The following is a 24,459-nucleotide window of genomic DNA, read 5'->3' as shown; positions in this document are numbered from 1 at the left end:
ACCAAGAGGAGTAGAGGCGATCCCTAGATGAGCAACCAGACTTGAAGGGACACACAGAGAGGGCCCCTTAACAGAGCCAGGGCACCTCCTGCCCCTGGAGGGAGGACCACCCCCAAGCCCCCTACTCACCACCTCCACCTTCCAGGCTTCTGCCACTGCACTCTGCCGGCTGAACCTAACCAGGAATCCTAGGAAATGTAGTTCCCTGTTTCAGAGGGAACTTACATAGATGAGAAAACCAGAAGGTTTATTGATGGATTGAGACAGCATCTTACTTGTTACCCTGGGTAGAGTACTGTGGTGCTATAGCTCACAGCAACCTCAAACTCTTGGGCTTGAGCGGTCTTTTTGCCTCAGCCTCCCAAATAGCTGGGACTACAGGCTCCCGCCATCATGCCCAGCTAGTTTTCCTATTTTTAATAGAGACAGAGTCTTACTCTTGCTCAGGCTGGTCCCAAACTCCTGAGCTCAAGCAATTCACCTACCTCAGCCTCCCAGAGTGCTAGGATTACACAGTGGCCTGCGCCTGGCCAAACCAGAAGGTTTAAATGGCCTGTCAGGATTGCGTTGTTCAGTGAAAAGCACTGCCCCTGACACTATGGTCCCTTAGTTTCCAGGGCAACCTGAGGGAGCTCTTTGGGCACAGCCTACCAGCTGCTGGTTGCTGCTGCCTGGGATGGGTCTCTGTGGTTACTAAGTTCTCCCTTTTCTGGAGGAACCCACTTAAAGTTTCCCCAGGCCATACTCAGAGCAGACACTGCCTCTTGTTCCTGATTATGAGACTGGGTCATTCCCTGGCCTAAAATCCCCCTGAGGATACCATGTGCCAGCAGACAGAGCCACTCTGCTTCATTGGAGAGTTCTGGATCATGGAGTATTCTCTGGGCACACCTCTGCATGAGATACCAGTGTCCTGGACCATGAGAGAGGCCTGAGGAACATCACACCACTGAGCAGTGCAAGCTGGCGTTTAGTGGGCAGCTACATGCTCAGCTGGGCATGGGGCACATGGTGGTGGGAGTGGTGCTGTTTCCCTTCCAGAGCTGGTGGCTGATTCTCATAATAACCCTATGAGGTAGGTTCTGCTATTAGCATCAGAGAGTTAAGTCATTTGCCCAAGGCCACACATCTAGGGAGTGGTACCCCATGTAATCCATATAATTGTAGTAGTAATAGCAGCTAACACTTCATGGCAGTTGTCTGTTCCAGGCCCTGCCCCCAGAGTTTTACATATTAACTCATTTAATCTTCACAGCAGCCCTATGAAGGAGATACTTTAGTAATTTCCATTTTGCAAATGAAGCATCTGAGGCACAGAGATTAAGGGACTTGTCCAAGGTCACACAGCAGAGCCAGATTCACAGCCAGGCAGCCCGAGTTTAAAATCCATGCTTACAACTGCTGCGCTATGTATGCTGAGTCCAAGATAAGAATGAACATTTGGGCCCGGTGCAGTGGCTCATGCCTGCAATCATAGCACTCTGGGAGGCCATGGCAGGAGGAGCGCTTGAGCTCGTGAGTTCAAGACCAGCCTGAGCAAGTGCAAGACCTCGTATCTACTAACCAAAAATTGAAGAAATCAGCCGGGCATCATGGCAGGTGCCTGTAGTCCCAGGAGCTGGTAGTCACAGCTACTCAGGAGGCTGAGGCAAGAGGACTGCTTGAACCCAGAAGTTTGAGGTTGCTGTGAGTTAGGCTAACACCATGGTAGCACTCTACCCTAGGCAACTGAGTGAGACTGTGTCTCAAAAAAAAAAAGAAGGAAATTTGCTTGCATAGTACTTCATGCTCTTTTTCAGATTTTATCTCACCACAGACTCATTAAAGTACAGACAGATAATGGTCACCATTTGATAGGCAAGAAACCAATAAGAGGCTGGTGGTGACAGCAGCCAGCAGGTATCCCCAGCATCACCCAGGACCTGTGCTGAGCAGTCCACAGGGATGATTAAAGAAGTTTCTTCTGTAACTCTGTGAGTTAAATACAGATAAGGAAGCTGAAGCTTGCAGAGATGAAATGCCCTTATATTGCTACATGTCAGCCTCTGTCTTCCTGGCTGTATGACCTTGGCCTGATGACCTCTCCTGCTGAACTTCATTTTCCTTCTCTGTAAAATGAGGATCTGGGGCGGCGCCTATGGCTCAGTGAGCAGGGCGCTGGCCCCATATGCCGAGGGTGGCGGATTCAAACCCAGCCCCGGCCAAACTGCAACAAAAAAATAGCCGGGCATTGTGGCAGGCACCTGTAGTCCCAGCTACTCGGGAGGCTGAGGCAGGAGAATTGCCTAAGCCCAGGAGCTGGAGGTTGCTGTGAGCTGTGTGATGCCACGGCACTCTACCAAGGGCACTAAAGTGAAACTCTGTCTCTACAACAAAAAAAAAAAAAAAATGAGGATCTGGGCAGGGCATCCATCAGTCAAAATTGTACTTTGCATATAACAGAAAACCAGTAAGCACTGGCTTCAATAAGGCAACAGTTGATCTTTTGCTCATAGGAAGGAAAGAGAGTGTAGGCAAACTGGGACAGGGCCACCCCAAGGAGTGGACGCCTTTTTTTTTTTTTTCTTTTTTTATTTATTAAATCATAGCTGTGTACATTGATATAATCATGGCGGACTCCTTCTGAATCCCTCACCTTGCCATCTTCGGCATGTGGCTTTCAGCCTCACGCTCCCAAGATGGCTGCTGCACTTCCTCTTAGGGCATTCACATTCCAGGCACAGAAGGGTGGAGAAGATGTGTTAGCTGTGGCTACTCCTTTTTAGTAGCAAAGCAAGAGCATTGCCCAAAGGTCCCATCCCTCCACCCGCAGAAGACTTCCACTTACCTCTTTTTGGCCGGAATTGGACCCATAGCCATAGCTACAAAGGAATCTGGGAAAGCAAGCTTTTTGGATGGGCATTCTATTGCCCCAACGAATTTGGGCTTCTCTCGAGAAGAGTGTGATTTCTACTTAACAACCAGCAATATAGTCCAAGAGGCTGGCCCCAAAGCAGCCCACAGTGGAAGTGTAGCGTTCTCACGTTGTGGCCCTGGGTTCTCCGTGTCAGAGAACACCACTGCTTCGTGCCATTTCCTTATCTGCCTGCCCTTGGGTCCCCTAAGGAGTACTTGTCTGTGAAAACCCAAATGGGAAGCACTTTAAAATAAATCCACCTATTAGGAGGACTGAGTCTGGCTTTTATTTGGGAAATAGTCCAGTTGTCTTAAACTAGAACCCAACCTTACCAGGTGATGGTCAGAGCCCAAAGCTGTTGCCCTTAAATGGCTCACTTACTCATCTCTCCCCTCTTGTGGTCGGAACACTCTGAGGGCTGTATCTCTGTGGCCAGCATTTGGCACTGTGCCCGGTACCCACCAGGTACTCAGCTGAGGACTGAATGCCTTGGAGCTCCTGCTAATGTGAGGCACAGTCAGACCTTCTCTCTGCATTAGCAGCACCCTTGTCTGGTCCGGGCTGCTCTTGCCCCCAACATGGATGGCTACCCCAGCCTTCTAGTGGGACTTTCTGCCCTCATCACATGCGTTATGTCCATGTAGCTGATCAGGCCACTGACCCTCTAAACCTGCTGTGGAGGTCACCTCCAGATTCCTAAACACTTTGGGATCTTTACCCCTGTTATCCATCTGTCCCCCCTGCAGCACCCCTTTCCTTGGTCATCTCATCCTTCAGGGATTAAACACCACCCTTCCATGACACCCACTCTTCAGCAGCTTCTTGGTTTCCCTCTTCAGTTTATCCTTTCCTTATCTTGCTATACTGATGTGTGTGCTTGATAATTGTCTCCCCTCTAGTCAAAGGGCAGAGAAGGGGGCCAGCTTATTCACTGCTTTACTATTTATTACACAGTAGGATCTCAGGAAATATTCATCTGCTTAGCAGAGGTTAATTAAATGAATGAAAACTTGTTTGAGTTTTTTTCTCTCCTGATTTTGAAGACACATTCATGAAAGTAATTTGAAAAAATATAGGAAGATAAGCCAGGCATGGTAGCTCATGCCTGTAATCCTAGCACTCTGGGAGGCCAAGGCAGGTGGATTGCTTGAGCTCAGGAGTTCAAGAGACCAGCCTGAGCAAACGCAAGACCCTGTCTACTAAAAATAAAAAAAACTAGACGGGTGTGGTGGCGGGCACCTGTAGTCCCAGCTACTGAGGAGGCTGAGGCAAGAGAATTGCTTAAGCCCAAGAGTTTGAGATTACTGTGAGCTATGATGCCACAGCACTCTACCCAGTGCAACAGAGTGAGACTCTGTCTCCAAAGCAAAAATAACAAATAAAAAGAAATACAGGAAGACAGAAAGGACAAATTTTCAAAAATTATTGGTAGTCCCAGCATTAAATTTAGAGTATTTCTTTGCACAGTCTTTTTATTCTATGACTGTGTTTGCATATACCTATAGATTCAGTAGAGCCTCTGTAGTCGACCACCTTCCTACTCCGTTGACCACCTCCTTAAGCTGACCTAATTTTCATAGACCAGACATGTACCACATGTACGTGTCAGTACCGTAGGCCTGGTTCCTTATGTTGACGACCTCTGTATGTGGACCAGTTTGTTACAGTCCATTGAGTGGTCAATTTACAGAGGTTCTATTTTATTTACTTTCATAAGAATGTGCAGTAATTTATTTACTCATGTTCCTACTGTTTTTGGTCATTGAGGTTAGTTTGATTTTGGGGTTTTTTTGCTTTATAACCAATGGACTTTTTTCTTCATCTGTAATTATTTCTTTGGGATTAATTCCCAGAAGTAGCATTACTTATTCAGAGGGTGAGAACATTTTTTAAAGCTGTTGCCAAATTGCCTCTAGAAAGGTTCCACCAACTGTAAACATTTTTTCCTCCAAAATTTGTTGTCCTGGGAGAGTGACTGATTTCCTAGTGTTCTGGGCTCATTTGAGCACCTGAAGAGCCCAGTTCCCCTTTCCAGCCCATCTTCCTCTGCCCAGCCTGGGTCCTCGTCCTGTGTGTAGTCCTAGGGCGGGATGTTTGATTATGATGTTGTTCAAACAGAACAGCAGGTCCTCACCATCTGCCAGCAAGTCCCTCAGGCCTGAGCTGAGGGTTCAAATTGGAGCCCTTCTGGAGCCTTCTGTGGCATTACTTGGAGGGGCAAGGCTGAGATGTACGTGTTTCTAAGAGCAGCCTGGCTCCACCTGCCTCTCCCCATCCTGGGAAGGAAGATAAGAGCCCTCCTGCATTTCTCAGGTGGGTAGAGGTCCCTTCTCCCCTGTCCCTAGCTGTCGTGTGGCAAGTTGTCCAGAATCTGCCTCTATGAGTGTAGCCCTGCTCTTTCTAACTCCTTCTGGGCTGGAAGGAAGTGTGCTTTCCTGAGCCTGCCGGGATGTTTGCATTCATACAGGTGAAGTGGCCCTGCCGGTTCTGGGAATAGAAACCTTTTGTAGGAGAGAAAGTGAATTTCAAGCCAGGATCATAAGAGAGACCTATGAAAAGAGGCTAATGAAACAATTGAGATTTTTAAATCCATTTGTATATTTTAAAAAATTAGACCTGTAATGCAAGAATATAATCTCACTAAAAATTTATACAACTCAAAAGAAAACTTTGTTATTGTAAAATGTCCTGTACATACAGACAAGTGAATAAAATGTAAATATGCAGCTTAGCGAAGAATTCTTTTTGTTTTCTTTGTTTGTTTTGTTTTTGAGACAGTGTTTCACTCTGTTGCCCTGGATAGGATGCCGTGATGTCATAGCTCACAGCAATCTCAAACTCTTGGGCTTGGGCAGTCCTCTTGCCTCAGCCTCCCCAGTAGCTGGAACTATAGGCCTGTGCCACCACACCTGACTACTTTTTCTATTTTTAGTAGAGACAAGTCTCAGTCTTGCTCAGGCTTGTCTGAAACCCCTGTTCCAGAGCTCAAGCAATCTACCTGCCTCGGCCTCCCAGAGTGTCAGGATTATAGGTGTGAGCCACTGTGCTCCAGCTAATTTTTTTAATGTGAAACAGAATGTCCCATTCTTCTGAGTTACTGCTTCTTAGCATTTCTGAGTTTGTTCTCTGATTAAAGTAACCATTTCCCTTATAAGATTGCACTTCAAGGTGGGAGTAAGACTGGACCAGGCACTTGTGAATTCTGCCTAGAATGCAGGGAAATAAGGAACTAGAACAATGCTTCCTGTGCTGGTGCCTCTTTATTTAGCAGATGTCCTGGTATTTGCCTTCACTTTCTTTCTTTTTTTTTAAAATAATCTTAGTTCCTTAGCTTCTCTCTTTCCCTAAGGATGGTGGGAACTTGGAACCTGAGAGGAGGTTAACAGAGGGACCAGGCAGAGGCTGCCTGGCCTGGGACACATCCTCAGTGGTGAGTTAACATGGGGTTGTGACTCAGGGACCAGGAATGTACAGGGCGGTGGCCATCCGTGTGTGTACATATGTGAGAGACACAGAGAGAAACAGAGTAAGAGAGAGACAGAGGGACAAGGACAGGGCCAGGAGGGATCTTAACAGGGATACAGAGAGGTGGGGGGCTGGGGTACAGAAAGACAAAACAAGGACGCAGAAACATGGGGAAGAGCTACAGAGAGATGGGAGAGGAAATGAAGATCCAGGAACCTGAGACTAGTTGGCTGGTTAAGTGGCTTATTGCCTAGCTGGTTGGCTATTGGGGTAGTTGGTTAATTGGTAGATTGATATCTAGTTGGTTAGCTATTTGGTTATCTGGCTGGATGGTTAACCGATTGCCTCGTTGATTTGTGTTTTGGGATTTTTTTCCAGACCTTCAAAAAGACTTAGGGAGAACGCACCCTGATCACGACACCGTTCTGGGTGCTGGGGATAGAGCAGTGAACAGAGCCTTGCAGGCATTTGGGTGTTTGACCGTGGCTCTCTGTCCCTCACCGTGTGAGTGCACTCTGTGTGCAGGAGCTGTTATTGTCACTGTTATTGTTGTCAGGATGTACTGAATGTTTATCATGTGTCCTTTCCTCTGAGGAGTGTTGTGTGGCATCGCCTCACTGGATGCACCGGCAATCTGATGTTAACCTTTCTGGTACATGTTGGGGCCAGAAATTTGACCCTAGGCAACCCTCCTCCAGAGCACAAGCCTAATTTCTGTCTTAAATCACCCAGGGATAGAGGGAGGGCATTTACTTAGACCATTGTGTTCAGGGCTCTTTACAGGTGCCTTTTAAAGATGAAAATACTTATGGTGGCCATAGGTTCGACTTACCTGGGTTCAAGTCTCAACTTCTGCCTTTTGCCTCTGTGGGTGATCTTAAACAGGTGACTTGCTGCTCTGAGCCTCTGTTCCCTTCTATAAAGTGGGGAAGAACAGCGGGCTCTTCCTAGGGATGCTGTGTGGGTTCAGTAGGTAACGAGGCCAGCGCATACTAAGCAGGGGCTGCTAAAAATTGAACCGATAAAGGAGGTCTCCAAGCCTGGGCTTCTGGCTCCCTAAATGCCAATTTTTACCCTCATTTTTGACAGCTTGTGCTTCTAAATGGGTAGCCCCATGCGTGGTCATTAAGGGCAGACTCTGGAGTCAGCCAGCCCCAGCTTCTCTCTACATTCTCTCGTAGACTCTCTTGATTTCCTTATTTTGAAGTCACAGCAATAATAGCAGCCCCTCAGAGGGTGATTAGAAGACTTGAGCTCAGTGGTTTGTGTCACATGCTCTGCACAGGGCCCACCTCTCACAGCTTTGGGTCAGGGGGCCTGTACGCAGCTGGGTGCCGCCTGGAATAACAAGACCCAGCTATGAGTATGTCAGCTCACTCCCTCCTTCCCACTCAGGGAGGCTTCTTGACCATGGCATTCCTAGTGGGCCCACTGCTACCAACCCCTCAGCCTGAGCCATCCTCAGGTGAGGACAGGCAGAACCTGAGCCACTAGCCACGCTGGGCTGGGCCTGGCCCCCAAGGGCAGAATGGAAAAAATGGAGCTTTAACAGATGTTCTTTTACAAGGATTCCCTGTCTGTATTTAATCAAGATTGTCAAATATTGATTTAATCTCCAGGCCCAACAGATGTGATCGTAGCAGGTTTCGGTGGCAATTAGCTGAGATTAGTTTGCAAGTCAGGTACCATGCTGACAAGATACCATCTTCTAAGGGGGGCCTGGCCTGGGCTGGGGAGTGAGGCTTGCAGGGGGCATACTAAATATGTAACCATCAGTCTGGCCTGGGCAGCGCCCCTAGGAGCAGCCCCTGTGGGCCCCACACGATGACAGTGTGGACATGTAGGGGCTTCAGGGCAGCCGTTTACCAAAAACATTTTAATGTTAAATGAGCAGCACAGCCACACCAGAGCCTGCGGCTTGGTAGTGAGCCTGGCTGGAACCAGTGAGGCCCCTCCAGGGCAGCCTGGAGCAGTGGTTGTGCTCCTGATTTAGTCTCCCTCGTGGGAGCCACCTGGACAACAGAGGCCCCTCATCCAGCCCTTCAGCTCCCTGGCTTGGCTCCCTCTGCAAACATGGCGTAGCTCCTGGGTGGGCCTGGCATGTGTGCGCCCATACGCCAGGAAGCTTTGCTTTCCAATTTTGCGTTTTAGAGTCCCACTCATGAAGTGAATGGGATTATGCCCAGAATTGGAACAAGATGCTCAATCCACATGTTCTTCTTAGGAGGTAGTGGCACCCTCCACCCTCCCCTAATCCAGCCAGCCTCAGGCAGCACCTCCCCTCAACCCTGGCTCTGGGGCTTGCCCATCTTCTTACTCAAGGCGAGCTGCTGTGGGCGCCCGGGCCCTGAACCCAGAGGAACAAGGGTTCATTGCAAGGTCACATTTGGTTTGCTTGAGATTTTATTTTTTACTAATCTTTATATATTACTTTATGCTAGGAATATTCTAAGTCTGTGCATTTATTAACTCATAACTTTTTTAAGACTTAAGCCATATTATTATCTCCATTTTACAGATAGAAAAACTGAGGCATAGAGAGACTTAAGTCACCAGCCCAGAGTCTAGCTAATTAAGTGGTAGAGCTGGGAATTGAACCCGGGTAATCTTTGCTTCTATTCACTATGCTGCAGCTGCCACATCAGGAAAGATCTCTAAGATCAGGTGATAAGTGAAAACAGCACCTATGAAGGTATTAACCCATTAAAAAAAATTTCTCTCTCTTACATAAGCATGTAATCATATGACTTTTTTTTTTTTGTAGATAGAGTCTCACTCTATGCCTTGGGTAGAGTACTGTGGCATCATAGCTCAGAGCAACCTCAAACTCCTGGGCTCAAGCAACCCTCCTTCCTCAACCAGGTACCCACCACCACACCTAGCTAATTTTCTATTTTTGGTAGAGGCGGGGTCTTACCTTTGCTCAGGCTGGTCTCAAACTCCTGAGCTCAAGCAATTCACTCACCTCAGCCTCTCAGAGTGCTAGGATTACAGGTGTGAGTAATATAGGTAATATTACTATATTAATAGTACCTAATAATATTAAGGTACCTATAGTAATATAGGTAGCAAAATAAAAAGGGAGGAAGCATTGAAGTTTTAAGTATTTGGAGTGAACACAGCCTCCATTTCCCTGGCAAACACGTGATCACAAGATGGGGTGCACCTTTCTTCTGTCAGTGGCTGAGTTGTGAGTGTGTCACCAGGCCAGTCTGCCACTGGGAAAGATGTATATTGTTCAGACTCTATAGCCCTAGGACAAGGTGAATCTGTGGACTGGTACTCAGCTGTGGACGGGATAAGGTAAGGGCTTTTTTTTTTTGAGACATAGTCTCAAGCTGTCGCCCTGGGTAGAGTGCTATGGCGTCACAGCTCACAGCAACCTCAAACCCTTGGACTTAAGCAATTCTCTTGCCTCAGCCTCCCAAGTCTGGGACTATAGGCACCCACCACAATGCCCAGCTACTTTTTTGTTGTTACAGTTGTCATTGTTGTTTTAGCTGGCCCGGGCAGGGTTCGAACCCGCCAGCCTCGGTGTATGTGGCTGGTGCCCTATCCATTGAGCTATGGGCACCACCAAGATAAGGGCTTTTTGAGGGTTGGTTTTCTCTCTGCCTTATTTTCCCTTACATGTTCACTTTTTTTTTTTTTTTGAGACAGAAAAAAAAAAAGCTGTTGGACTGGGTAAAGTGCTGTGGCATCATAGCTCACAGCAATCTCCAACTCTTGGGCTCAAATGATCCTCTTTCCTCAGTTTTTCTATTTTTGGTAGAGACAGGGTCTTACTTTTCCTGAGGCTGGTCTCGAACTCTAGCAATCTACCCGCCTCGGCCTCCCAGAGTGCTAGGATTACAGCTGTGAGCCACAGCCCACCAGCCCCCTCACATGCTCACTTTTAAAACAGAAAACTTAATCCCAGCCTCTGACATTTCTCCTCTGTGCAGTTGTGGACATTTCCTTATAGATTCACAGAGAAAGTTCTGGAAGAAGGCATGTGAACCATGCAGTAACCAGATCTTCATCTCCCTCTTTCCTTTTTAAACCACATGGGGTCATACTATATGAACTGTGCTGCAACTTACCTGTTGCCCTTCTCAGTGGCAACACAGAGTAAAAGGTATCAATATCAACTGTCAAGCTGGATTGCTGGAAGTTCAGAACCTAGTATCACCTCTTTCTAGCTGAGTGCACTTGGACAAGTTACTCAGCCTCTCTGACCTTGGTTGTGTTGGGTTTAAAATGAGAATGGTGGGGTAGCGCCTGTGGCTCAGTGAGTAGGGTGCCGGCCTCATATACTGAGGGTAGCGGGTTCAAACCCGGCCCCGGCCAGACTGCAACCAAAAAATAGCCGGGCGTTGTGGCAGGCGCCTGTAGTCCCAGCTGCTTGGAAGGCTGAGGCAAGAGAATAGGCTAAGCTCAAAAAGCTAGAGGTTGCTGTGAGCTGTGACCCCACAGCACTCTACCAAGGGTGACAAAGTGAGACTCTGTCTCTACAAAAAAAAATAAAAAAATAAAAAATAAAATGAGAATGGTATTAGTCCTTCCCTCCCAGGATTGTCTTAAGAGTTAAATGAGTTAATGCATCTGAGGCGCTTCGCACTGTGGCTGGCATGCAGATTTCAGTACAAGCTGTGTTCATTTACTTGGACTATGCGTCACCTTGTAAGCACTATACATATCTCTTCCTCGCTTTTGATACAGATGCACTGTCTTCCTGGAATGGAGGCACCCATTGTCACTTACCCTGCCCTCTGCTTATGGATGTCTGGGCTAGTCCCAGCTCTACCGTATTACAGTCGCGTGAATGTCCCTGCAAACCACCGTGTCTTGATGACAGATTTCTGGGAGTAGAATTGCTGGGTTAAAATACAATAAAATGGGGTGGCACCTGCGGCTCAGTGAGTAGGGCGCCAGCCCCATATACCAGGGGTGGCGGGTTCGAACCCGGCCGTGGCCAAACTGCAACAAAAAAATAGCCAAGTGTTGTGACAGGCGCCTGTAGTCCCAGCTACTTGGGAGACTGAGGCAAGAGAATCGCCTAAGCCCAAGAGCTGGAGCTTGCTGTGAGCTGTGACACCACAGCATTCTACCGAAGGCAACAAGTGAGACTGTCTCTAAAAAAAAAAAATAAAAATAATAATAAAATAAAATGCGCATCTAAAAAAAAAATTTTTTTTTTTTTGAGAGTCTTACTCTGTCACCCTGAGTAGAGAACCTCAAACTCCTGGATTCAAGTGATCCTTCTGCCTCAGCCTCTTGAGTAGCTGGGACTACAGGCACTTGCCACAATGCCTGCCTAATTTTTCTATTTTTAGTCGAGACAGGGTCTCATTCTTACGCAGACTGGTCTCAAACTCCAGAGCTCAAGTGATCCACCCACCTTGGCCTCCCAGAGTGCTGGGATTACAGGCATAAGCCACTGTACCCAGCCGACACAAAATGTTGATGTATCATTTCAACTCATTCTTCCTATTCCCCCAAGGTGCAAAAACTACACCATATCAATTTAACACCCTTATATACAAGAAGGTCACTCAGGGCGGCGCCTGTGGCTCAGTGAGTAGGGCGCCGGCTCCATATGCTGAGGGTGGCACGTTCAGGCCCAGCCCCGGCCAAACTGCAACAAAAAAATAGCCGGGCGTTGTGGTGGGCGCCTGTAGTCCCAGCTACTCGGGAGGCTGAGGCAAGAGAATCGCGTAAGCCCAGGAGCTGGAGGTTGCTGTGAGCTGTGTGAGGCCACGGCACTCTACCCTGGGCCATAAAGTGAGACTGTCTCTACAAAAAAAAAAAAAAGAAGGTCACTCAGGATCCCTGACCGTGTGAGTGCCTCACTAGTTTGAATGTAATGGCTATACATGACTGCCCCCACCCCTATGGGGATCCTCTTGCTCCTTAGGAAAAAATGTGGGCCCCTCCTAGATGCTGGGAAAGATTTCACTTAGAAACACCAATCCTTAGGGGTCTTTGACGTTAGAAATATGCAAGTGCAGGTTTTCACAGCCATGATTGAGGCCCTGCTCCTTGCTCTGTGGCCCGATGAAACAGAATCTTTGCCATGACGTTTCCTGATGAGATTTCAGAGGTTTCCTTTTTTTTTTTTTTTTTTTTAAAAGCTCATTGTCTTTATTTATTTATTTATTTATTTATTTTGTGGTTTTTGGCCGGGGCTGGGTTTGAACCCTCTACCTCCGGCATATGAGACCGGTGCCCTACTCCTTGAGCCACAGGCGCCGCCCGATTTCAGAGGTTTCCATCCATCTTTTCTCCTGTGGGAACTCTGAAGTGCTTGAACTTCCAGTAAGGTGGGGGAAGATATAGAAGGGAAAATCCAGATTCTTTTTATTTATTTATTTATTTTTTTAAATAATTTTTTTTGTAGAGACAGAGTCTCACTTTATGGCCCAGGGTAGAGTGCCATGGCCTCACACAGCTCACAGCAACCTCCAACTCCTGGGCTTAAGCGATTCTCTTGCCTCAGCCTCCCGAGTAGCGAAAATCCAGATTCTTAACCTGAAGTCTGCTGAGCTGTTGCTGACTTTCAAACATGTTATCTTCGGGAATTAATTGATTTTGAAGATTCTTGCATTACCACAGCACATTCATTTGAACTGCCTTTTATTCAGAGTTTAGTGGCAAAGGAGAAGCCAGACTGTTGAGGTTTGAACCCTGGCTGCTCCATGTAACCTTTGCCTCATGTGTGCAGTGGGCGTGACAGAAGTCCCTGCTTGTTATAACACATCTGTCAGTATGTGCCAGAGTGTAGCCTGACACATTGGAGAGCATGTCAGTGTTAATTAACCTTGTTGTTATATCATCATCACCAGATTAACCCTTTCCACTCCCTGACCCACATGCAAGAACAAATATGTTAGACCCCATTCTACCCCAGACATGCATCTGTTCAAAGCCTGAGGGGAACAAAAGATGCAATGAGGTTTAAAACTCTGGTGGGCTAAATCCTGCAGTCAAGGCGCATGTAGACTTCCCTCCCTGCCCCCGCCCTGGATCTCAGCTGAAGGAGGAAGCAAGTAATTCTGCAGGGGTGCAGGGGTATGGGGAGCCCGGCAGGAGGAAGCCTGGCAGTGTGGAGGGTGTGTGTGGAATAGGGGATGAAGACAAACAATGAGCCCTGAAGTATCTTCTGCAAAGATGGACAGTGCCAGAGGCCGGGCACACTGGCTCACACTTGTAATCCTAGCACTCTGGGAGGCCGAGGCAGGAGGATTGCTTGAACTTAGGAGTTGGAGATAAATGTGTGGTGATGTCAGATAGGTACATAGGTGCGTATGGAAGTCAGAAGAACGGTTAGAGCTGAAGATACTTTGCTGTGTGTCACTAATGAGGAAAATGAGAATCATAGAGGTTGCCCATGGTTGCAGGGAAGGCTGGTGCTTAAACTCAGGGCTGTCTGACTGAAGGATAAAGGAGCTAGGGGCTGGGTTCCAATTCCGACTCTGCCACCTCATAGCCACATGGCCTTGGGCACGTTACTTCATCTTTCCCTTCCTTAGTTTCCTCATCTGTAATGGAGATAATGATGCCTATCTCCTGGAGTTGTTACGAGGGTTAACAAATAGCAATTAATAAATGTAAAGTGCTTAGGAAAGGACCTGGCCCACAGGAGGATCATGTTCATGGTAGTTGTTGTTGTAGACATTGTTTTTGTTGGCTGTTTTATTGTGTAACTAAAATGTCCAATAGAGAGAAAAAGAATAGGACTGACTTTTTATCTGGGTTGATGTGAAGACTCAAATGATGACTATAGACCCCAGATTCTCTCTAACCCTTGGACCTTTCACAGATGGTTCTTCCCTCATGATCACAAGATGGCTACAGTGATCCCACACCTCACATCCTCTCAGACTCAGGATAAGAGGGAAATGCATGGTCTTTAGCTTCAGCATTCCTGGCAAAGATATCACTGGGTCTCACTGGTTCTGACTATGTCATGTATTTGTGACCCAGGACACTGAGAACAGGGGGCTTTTGCCTGCTAGTTCACTATCCCAGCCTCTGGGCTTTGAGGGCCTGATGAGGTTTTTTTCCAGAGCGAGGAAGGAGCCCCACCTGTAGCCCATTGAATGGAAGTTAGACAGGGCAGGTTCCAAAGGGAAGTCTGGGCTGTTGCTGGAAAAAGTAATCACAGAAGCCAGGGAAACAAACCACAACTGTCCTCTGCTGGAAGGTTGTGGTTTTCCCTACTACTCTGTTTTGTGCGGTTCTGGTAGGCATTGTGGCCCCCGCAGAGGAGGGCCCTTTAGGACCCTTTGGAACCAGGACACTGAGACCAGGGGGCTTTTGCCTGCTAGTTCGCTGTCCTAGCCTCTGGGCTTTTGGGGCCTGATGAGAGAGTATTCCCCCAGCTCAGAGTTCCCCAGCTTCTTCAAAGGTGACAGTCTGGGAGCATTTAAACCCAGAGGTATACCACTGGTTGCCCAGTAAGTCCCCACTGGCCTAAAGGCAATTAGGGCTGTCATGGATTCTGGCTTCCCCAGCTTCTCCTGTAGGTGGGATGGCCACATGTCCACCTTCTGGCCAGTGAGACATAGAAGAAAGCATTGTGGTGAGAGGAATGCTGGGAAAGATTCTCCTTCCTCATTAGGGTCAGTGGGTAAGGGCCCTCTGAAATCATCCTTGTCTTTCCTCTTTGTCCTTGGTTCAGTGAGAAGTGTGGCTGTTACCACCAGCTTTTGATTGTTAGGCAACAAGTCAAAAGATGTCAGCTAGGAGCTCACTAAGGGAGGTAGAGGGAAAGGAGAGAAAGGGCCTGATGTTACCAGCTGGTTTGCACGCAAGGCCTGGAGCCACCATCTCTCCTCTGCTGGTTACGTGAGATAATTTAATGTGTTCATTGCCTGAGTGACCACTGGCTAGTATTCTGTTACTTGTAGCCTAATTACTGCCAACTGACTCTCTCCTGGTGCTACTTCTGGTTTTGCTGCTGATTCTGAGGCCGCCCTGATTTCTCCTATCTGCACCTCCCTGGCAGCTGTCTTCTCACAGCACTGTATGTTAGTCAGGGTCCTCAGGAGACTTACAGAATCAACAGGAAGCCAGAGGAGCAATCTTAGCAAACAGGCGGGAGCCAAAGAAGCACTGGAGAGAAAGCACCGAAGGTTCCCAGCAGAAGTCCCATCACAGGAAAACCAGATGCACACCCATGCCAATGCGAGGACACTGCAGCTTAAGGAGAGGTTAAGCTATGTCCTGTGCCCGCCCCAGCTGTGGTTCTATAATTGGGGGCAGGGGTGGAGCTCCTATCAAAGGTACACAACACAGTCGTGATGATGGTGGGAGGTGAGGTAGGTGCTGTTATCCCCATTTTGAAACTAATTTTCTGTTTAACCTATCCACGGCATGCCAGGATTTGAGCCCAGGCGTCTGGTTCTGTATACCTACTATGCTTCTCTCATAATAGGTTCCTCTAGGGAAGATCTGGGTGGTTTTAGGAAGGAGGTGCTCAGTAGCAGATAGCTGGAAAGAGATGAGTCCCTGAATCCCAGAGAGGCTGGGGTGCCACTTAGCCTCTGAATGTCACCACAGCAAGACTTGGCTATACCTGTTTTAAGAAGAGATTTGTGCAGAGAGACCAGGGTCTGCTAGAACATCTGTGTGTGTTCGTTCACAGACGGGAGCAACATGGATTGAGGATTTCTGTCTGAGCAGGAAGCAAAATGCCATCAGCAAAGCCCATCTGTCAGGAGGTACTTGTAAAAGCAAGTCAGGGTCTCATCCAGACCACTGGTTTCCCAGCTACCCCATAAGCAGCCTCAAAGGACTCAGCTTCCCTTTGTGCTCTGACTTGAAAGCAGGGCCGCAGTGCAGGGTGGGCTGCCAAGTGCCAGCAGCGACCTCAGCTGGGCACCACTCCCCAATGGAATGTGGGGCTGGGCTTGGCCCTCATGGCAAGTGCCCCTATTATTCTGGAACTGATGGGTTAGTGGTAGAGACAGCCGGTAAACATATCATGAACAAAATAATTTCAATTTTCCCTGGCAAAACTGCAGCACTGACTAGTCACCAGAGGTTGCAAACAAGCCACCCTGTCCAAATCTAGCCCATACGCTTATTTTGTCAGCCCTCATCGTGGTTTTTGTTGACAGCGTTCTTGAGAAGTATGGCTGACATTTGGACAATACAGGTTTGAAGTAAATGGGTCCACTTATACACACCTTCTTTTCAGTAAGTATATTGGAAGAAATTTTGGAGATTTGTGCCAATTTGAAAAGAACTTACCCATGAGCCACGTAGCCAAGAAGTATTGACCATTATAAGAAAAAATTAGGTATGTGATGAATACATGAAACATATGTAGAGACCAGTCTATTTTATTATTTACTACCATAAAATATCCACAAATCTATTTGTGAAATTTATGAAAATGTATATCCATCAACACAGACCATGCATTTGCAGTCAAGAGAACTATAAACAAACATAAAGATACAGTTCAAATCATAACAGCATAAATTAACTGCAGGACATACTATACTGCTGAAATCATTCTGTATTCACCTCTTGTTGCTGTTGGGGTGACCTCAAGTGTTGGGAGAATCAGCTTAATACCCCAAGCGATGGCCAGCTCATCTCTCCCATAAATTGGGTATGGCAGCAGAAAGTGATCTCCTGTAACTCTTGTATATTTTTCATCTTGGTTAGTGCAATACTGTAAACCCTGAAAAAACACCAGGGGACCCATATGAAGTGTTACTAGTGATGCTATAAGTGCTCCCAAGAAGCAGAGAAAAGTCATAACACGGCAAGGAAAAATTCAATAGCCTGATATGTGCCGTAGATTGAGGTCTGCAGCTGCTGTGGTCTGCCATGCCAAGATAAATGAAGTAAGGACCACTTAAAAAAGCCGAAAGGAAATTTGTGAAGCTGTAGCTGCACCTACACCAGGAGGCACAGACCTTGCACTTTTTGTGAAAGTGCAATCTTGTATGGAAAATGCAGTTTTTATGTGCATGATGGCTGTAAGAAAGGCATACCTATGACTCTTAACACTATTCAAAAAAACGTGAAGTCATTATATGACAACTTAAAGCAAAAGGAAGGTAAAGGATCTGAAGCCAGAGACTCCAATGTCAGAAAAGGATGGTTTGATAATTTTAGTAAAAGATTTGGCTTTAAAAATGTCAATATATGGCTGCGCATGATAGCTCATGCCTGTAATCTTAGCACTTTGGGAGGCCAAGGCAGGAGGATCGCTTCAGCTTAGGAGTTTGAGACCAGCCTGAGTAAGACCCCCCTCTCTACTAAAAATAGAAAAACAGGGGCGGCGCCTGTGGCTCAGTGAGTAGGGCACTGGCCCCATATACCGAGGGTGGTGGGTTCGAACCTGGCCCCAGCCAAACTGCAACAAAAAATTGCCAAGCACTGTGGCGGAACCTGTAGTCCCAGCTACTCAGGAAGCTGAGGCAAGAGAATTGCCTAAGCCGAAGAGCTGGCAGTTGCTGTGAGCTGGGATGCCACGGTACTGATGGCAAAAAAGTAAGACTCTGTCTCTAAAAAATAATAATAATAAAAATAGAAAAACTAGCCAGGTGTTGCAGTGGGCGCCTGTAATCCCAGCTACTGGGGAGGCTGAGACAAGAGGATTGCTTGAGCCTAAGAGTTTGAGGTTGCTGTGAGCTATGATGCTACAGCACTCTACCTAGAGTGACAGAGTAAGACTCTGTCTCCAAAAAAAAAGTTATTTTGATATCTAACAATGCCCCAGACCACCCAGAACCCCATGAGTCAACGCTGAAGACAGCAAAGTGGCTTTCTTCCCCAAAGACATTGTCTCTATTTCAGCCTCTAAATTAGAGGCTCATAAGGACCATAAAGACTCCATTACACACAGTGCTCTATGGAAAGGACTGTCAGTACTAAGGAAGAACCCCGAGAGAGAAAGCATGAACGTCTGCCAGTGGTATCCTGCCTTTTTGCTTTTCTGACACACATTAGAATAAGAGTTGTCTCAGCCCACAATTAAATACACAAACACTAACAAAAGTCAATGAGTACAAGAAAAGGTCCGTGCGTACCTTTTGCCATATCTGACACCACAGAAAAGCAAAACAGTCTTCAAATAATCTGCAGTGGGCTGCAGGTTGGACACCCTGAAATACACATCATTGAAGATGCCATTGTTATAGAAAAAGCAGTGAAGGCTGGGAGTGGTGGCTCACGCCTGTAATCCTAGCACTCTGGGATACCGAGGTGGGTGGGTTGCCTGAGCTCAGGAGTTTGAGACCAGCCTGAGCCAGAGCGAGACCCCGTCTCTACAAAAAAAAGCCAGGCATTGTGGTGGGCGCCTGTAGTCCCAGCTACTGGGGAGGCTGAGGCAAAGAGAATCGCTTGACATTTAAGAAGGATTGCTTGTGCCTATGAGTTGAAGGTTGCTGTGAGGTATGACGCCACGGCACTCTACTGAGGGCCACAAAGTGAGACTCTGTCTCAATAAAAATAAATAAAATAAAAAGAAAAAAGCAGCGAAAATCATTCAGTCTAAAACAATGAATTCTTGCTGGAGAAAACTGTGTCCAGATGTTTTGCATGATTCCGAAGATTTGCAAATCAGCAGCTTTATAACGGAGCCCATCAAGGAAATCATGCAAGAGATCGTGGATATGGCAGTTTATTATTGCTGTTGTTATTTTTGCTTCTCAAATTGGGAGATACTGCATACAACTCTAGATTTCTGGTGTCCCTAGGAAAACCAGATGATTTGTTATTCATCTTCCTGCAAGGCTCAGCTGGCAGGAGCTAAGGTCCCTCTTGCCTGTTCAGAAGGTGCCCCCTGGCTTCTGTCCTAACTACCTTGAGCAACCTGACCCAGTGGCTTTCCAGTGGGTGGTGCTGGGGTGACCTCAAGTTTTGGGAGAATCAGTTTAATACCCCAAGCGATGGCCAGCTCATCTCTCCCATAAATTGGGTATGGCAGCAAAAAATGATCTCCTGTAATTCTTGCATATTTTTCATCTTGGTTAGTGCAATACTGTAAACCCTGAAAAAACACCTTCCCCCTTCTCTAGCCCGTCCCCTGTACCGCTGGCCTGTGACATTGACACAGCTTTAGCGCTATTCCTGTGCTCATGGAAGAGAGGAGACTCTGCTCACCACCTTCCGCCTCCCCCTTCACTTTCTCCCCTTTCTCAGAAGTGGGAAGCTGTCCTCACTGTTGTGCCCCGTGAGCCTGCCAGTTTGCTCTGGATCTCTGGGCACAAGTTAGAAAATGCCCCTCTATGCACACACAGAGGAAGCACCAACAGCTTGGCCAGAAGGGCCATGTTCAGCTCTAGTTCCTAGAGAAAGAAAAGTTATGGGTCACCTTGAGCCAGGTGCCCAGCTCAACCCAGCGCTCCACTGCCCTGGACAAAGTCAATACTGTTGGCAAAAGGAAAGAGGCACAGCTGCTGGGTGAGCAACAGGCTTCAGCACAGACGGTGGCCCACTTCGTCTCCAGCAGGGGTTCAAGGTGGAGACAAAGGGAAGCCAACCTTCAGGGAGCCTTTCACTGCTAACCATGATCTCCCTTCCCCAGAGCCCTGAAGATCACCATATATTTACACTCAGATTAGGCAGAGGCCATCTGTTTGCTCATTGATATAATAAATAATTCACACATGTCCTGGACACTGTTCTAGGCACTGTGGCTACATCAGTGAACCGCACAAACACTCTTGCCTTTCTGGAGCTGACATTTGAGTGATGGAGAGTCAGTAAACAAATAATGAATTGTTAAGAAAAATGAAAAACTGAGTGGGTGATTGAGAAAGGCTTCTCTGTCTCTATAGCGTGGTTGGGGAAGTCTTTGTTGAAGAGTTGACATCATGGAAAGAAACTAATCTGGTGAAGAACTGAGGAAGGATATCCAAATATCTTGGATAAGGATTAGTACAGCAAAAAAACAACAAAAAGTGAGTCAGGAACAGACTAATGCCTGTAATCCCTGCTCTGTGGGAGGTCAAGGTGGAAGCATCTTTGAGGCCAGGAGTTTGAGACCAGCCTTGCCAATATAGAGAGACCGACCTCCCATCTCTACAAAATGTAAAAATAAGAAAATTAGCCAGGCGTACTGGTGCACACCTGTGATCCCAGCTACTCAGGAGGCTGACGTGGAAGGATTGCTTGCGCCTAGTACTTAGAGGTTACAGTGAGCTGTGATTGTGTTCCTGAACAACAGAGTAGGACCCCTCTAAAATAAGAAGGCCAGGCTGAGTGTGATGGCTCACTTTTGTAATCCTAGCACTCTGGGAGGCCAAGACAGGTAGATTGCCTGAGCTCAGGAGTTCAAGACCAGCTTGAGCAAGAAAGAGACCCTGTCTTTCCTAAAAGTAGAAAAACTAGCTGGGCATTGTGGCAGGCGCCTGTAGTCCTAGATACTCCGGAGGCTAAGACAAGAGGATCACTTGAGCCTAGAAATTTGAAGTTGCAGTTGCTGTAAACTATGACACCACAGTACTCAACCTAGGGCGACAGAGTAAGACTCTGTCTCAAAAAAAAAAAAAAGGTAAAATAACAAAATGAAAATAAAACAAAGGCCAATGTCATTAGTGCTTAGTAAAGGATGGGGAGACACATCAAAGACGTTGGCGGGGGCCAGGTCTCAAGAGCTTAAGGATTGGGGAGAGGTTTGGGTTTTATTCTTGTGTTGTGAAGAGTCACTGGGGAGATCCCTGGAAAGAAGTAATGGAGAGCCGACCCTTCTGTGGCTTTCTTCCCCAAAGTCTACTGGTGCTCATACTGACTCATCTGTCATTTTGACTTCCTTCCTGGTGCAGTAGCTGGATTGGGCAGAATATAGAGCAGACAGACAACAATCTGGCCTCTATGTGAAGCCACCAGGCAACAAGAAGTACAGGGGGCAGAGGGACAGGGTAAATGGCACCACAGGCATCCCCCAAATGGGGAAAGCCACAGAAAAGCAATTGCTTTCCTTAAACTAGCAAATAGCATCAACATAAAGGAAGGTGGCTATTACAGAGTAGAAGCTATTTAAGAAAAATATCTTCTAGGCCAGGCACAGTGACTCATGCCTGTAATCCCAACACTCTGGGAGGCCAAGGGGGGTAGATTGCTGGAGCTCAGGAGTTCAAGACCAGTCTGACCAAAAGCGAGACACCATCTCTAAAAACTAGCTGGGCATTACATGTACTTCGTCTGGGATGCTGAAGGAGATGAATGGGCTTCGGAGTGCATGTGGCAGCTTAAAAAAAAATGCCTTCATTGTTTGGGCAAGGGTATTTAGCTGTTTGGAACACAGTCAATTCCTTCTTGAGTTTCAAATATAAGACTGCTACAGTCACATCACACACACACAAAAAAAATAGCTGGGCATTGTGGCAGGCGCCTGTAACCCCAGCTACTTGGGAGGCTGAGGCAAGAGAATCGCTTGAGCCCAAGAGTTTGAGGATGACATCATGGCACTCTGCCAAGGGTAACAAAGTGAGACTCAATTCAGTCTCAAAAAAAAAAAAAAAGAAAAATCTTCCAAAGCGAAGAGTATGTCTTATTTGGATCCTGATTTGAATAAGACAACTCACAGGAGACAGTGAGGAACATGTAATATACATAGGACAGGGTGTGATAAGGAATTCCTGTTAATTTAAATGGGTATGGTAATCAAGGCTATTTTTTAAAAGTCTCTATCTGTGAGAGATATGAGCTAAAATATTTACAGATGGAATGACCTTTAGGATTTAGCCTAAAATATTATCAAAAGCAGAAAGGTATAGGTTGGATGGAGAGATGAGACAGGAATGGCAAACAGTTCATTTTGTTTTAGCTGGGGGTTGGCTTGTTGGCTTATCCTAGTCCTCTCTCTACTTTTGAATATGTTTGCAAATTTCCATAATGTTAAGTTTTTTTAATGAGTAAAGCTGTCAAAAAAATAAAAAGAGTCACATTTCCCATTCTCTGGGAATACCAGCGTGCTCATCACATCTCACATTTTCCTTTTCTCCTCTTTCAGCATGGCCAGGAATACACCCTTGCTGCCTGCGGGCTGGCACCCACAACTGCTGCTTGCTCTGCCCTGCTGAGCGTCTCAGCCTGGAGCCCCCAAGACAGCAGCTGCCTCCTGAGGTTGTCCTTGGTTTGGCTGTGTACAGCGATGGTGGAGAACTGGACTCCACAGGCTCACAACCTTCCCATCAGGTTTCAGGGACCAGCATCCTTCATCCTGGGACTGGCAGCCCTGCTGAACAATGGCTGAGGGGCAGGGGACCCCATAGTGTCACACCACAGCTTACAGGGGCCAGTAGCACTCCAGTGCCCGTGGACTATGACCACCTATCGGCCCATTCCCAACGATGGTGTGGACCTGGCAGCCAGCTGTGGGGTCAGGGGGGCTGATGTCCTCCCTGGGCCACACACAGGGGATTATGCTCCCATGGGATTCTGGGCCCAGAATGGCAATATGTCCCAGCCTGTTGGTGAGAGCCCAGCCACTGCCACCACCCGCCCCAGCCCCACCACCCCTGCAGTGCCCAAGATGGGTGTGCGTGCAAGAGTGGCTGACTGGCCACCTAAGCGGGAGGCCTTGAGAGAGAACAACCCAAGCCCCTCACAGGATACAGATAGCACAAAGGCCCCCAAGGTGGCTCATTCCATAAGGAGTGTACAGAATGGACAGCTCCCGGCTAGCACCCCAGCTTCCTCAGGGTCCAGAGCCTTCCACCGACTCTCCAGGAGAAGGTCCAAAGATGTGGAATTCCAGGACGGATGGCCCCGGTCCCCGGGCAGGGCCTTCCTCCCCCTGCAGCACCGCAGCAGCAGCGAGATCACACTCAGTGAGTGTGACATTGAGGACACGGGGGAGCCGCGGGGGGCCCGGCACACGGGGGCCCTGCCCCTCTTCCGTGAGTACGGGAGCACCTCATCCATTGATGTGCAGGGTGTGCCTGAGCAGAGCTTCTTCGATATTCTCAACGAATTCCGCAGCGAGCAGCCTGAGGCCAGGGGCTCCCAGAACCTCCCTGAGCTCCTGCAGGCAGATCCAGGCCCGCACCCTATGGTGGGTGGCGGAGGAGCCAAAGGGGACCTCCGCAGTGGGCAGCCTTCAAAGGACAGTCTCCTACCACTGCAGCCCATGAAGGAGAAGGAGAAGACCCGGAAGAAGCCTGTGCGGGGCCTAGGCAGCGGGGACACAGTGGATTCATCCATCTTCCGGAAGCTGAGGAGCAGCAAGCTGGAGGGGGAAGCTAGCCGGGATGCTGACGAGGGTCGGAGCCCCCCAGAAGCCAACAGGCCATGGGTGTGTCAGAAGAGCTTTGCCCATTTTGACGTGCAGAGCATGCTGTTTGACCTCAACGAGGCGGCCGCCAACAGGGTGTCCGTGGCCCAGCGGCGTAACACCACCACGGGTGCCTCAGCTGCCTCGGCCGCCTCGGCCATGGCGTCGCTCACGGCCTCACGGGCCCACAGCCTAGGGGGCCTGGACCCAGCCTTCACCAGCACGGAGGACTTGAACTGCAAGGAGAATCTGGAGCAGGACCTGGGCGATGACAACAGCAATGACCTGTTGCTCAGCTGCCCTCATTTCCGCAATGAGATCGGAGGCGAGTGTGAGCGCAATGTGAGCTTCTCCCGGGCTTCTGCGGGCTCCCCGAGTGGTACTGAGGGCCACCTGGCAGAGCCCACCCTGAGCGCTTACCGCACCAATGCCAGCATCTCAGTGCTGGAGGTGCCCAAGGAGCAGCAAAGGACCCAGAGTCGGCCCCGGCAGTACAGCCTCGAGCACGTGGACCTGGGCGCCCGCTACTACCAGGACTACTTCGTGGGCAAAGGTGATGCAGGTGGGGTGGAGGGGCTACTCTTGTCTTTGAGACCTCCCTGCTCCTTCATTCCCTCTGTGCCAGGCTCTACTCTGGCCCTGAGGATCAGCAGGAAGGCAGACTCCCTCCCAGGGAGCTGTGAGGTCACAGTGAACACTAGATAAAGCTTGCGCTACGTTGACACAACAGACATGCATATATTCAGCAAATAGGAGCTCGGTATAGCTGTGAGCCAGGCACTTTCTAGAGCCTTGGGGATATGGTTTTGACTAGCTTGAAACAAAAATTCTGTCTCCCTAGCACTTAATATTTTAGTAGGGTAAAATAGACAAT

General features: G+C 48.0%; 1 protein-coding gene across 8 annotated transcripts in view; it reads left to right on the top strand.

Moving 5' to 3' along the window:
- SIPA1L3 (signal induced proliferation associated 1 like 3) overlaps positions 1-24,459 on the top strand; it is a 243,193-nt gene that overhangs the window by 108,033 nt on the left and 110,701 nt on the right. For 4 of the 8 annotated variants that reach the window (XM_053604660.1, XM_053604658.1, XM_053604653.1 and 1 more), the window contains one exon: positions 22,323-24,138. In XM_053604660.1, the coding sequence (XP_053460635.1) occupies positions 22,635-24,138 (1,504 nt within the window). In that variant the 5' untranslated portion in view covers positions 22,323-22,634. Of the gene's footprint in view, positions 1-6,245; positions 6,327-9,125; positions 9,224-22,322; positions 24,139-24,459 lie in introns of those variants that run through there. The other 4 variants (XM_053604655.1, XM_053604656.1, XM_053604657.1 and 1 more) reach the window with 2 other exon arrangements.

This window comes from Nycticebus coucang, chromosome 10, assembly GCF_027406575.1.
Source record: "Nycticebus coucang isolate mNycCou1 chromosome 10, mNycCou1.pri, whole genome shotgun sequence".
NCBI lineage: Eukaryota > Metazoa > Chordata > Mammalia > Primates > Lorisidae > Nycticebus > Nycticebus coucang.
This window is presented reverse-complemented; position numbering and strand designations above follow the sequence as displayed.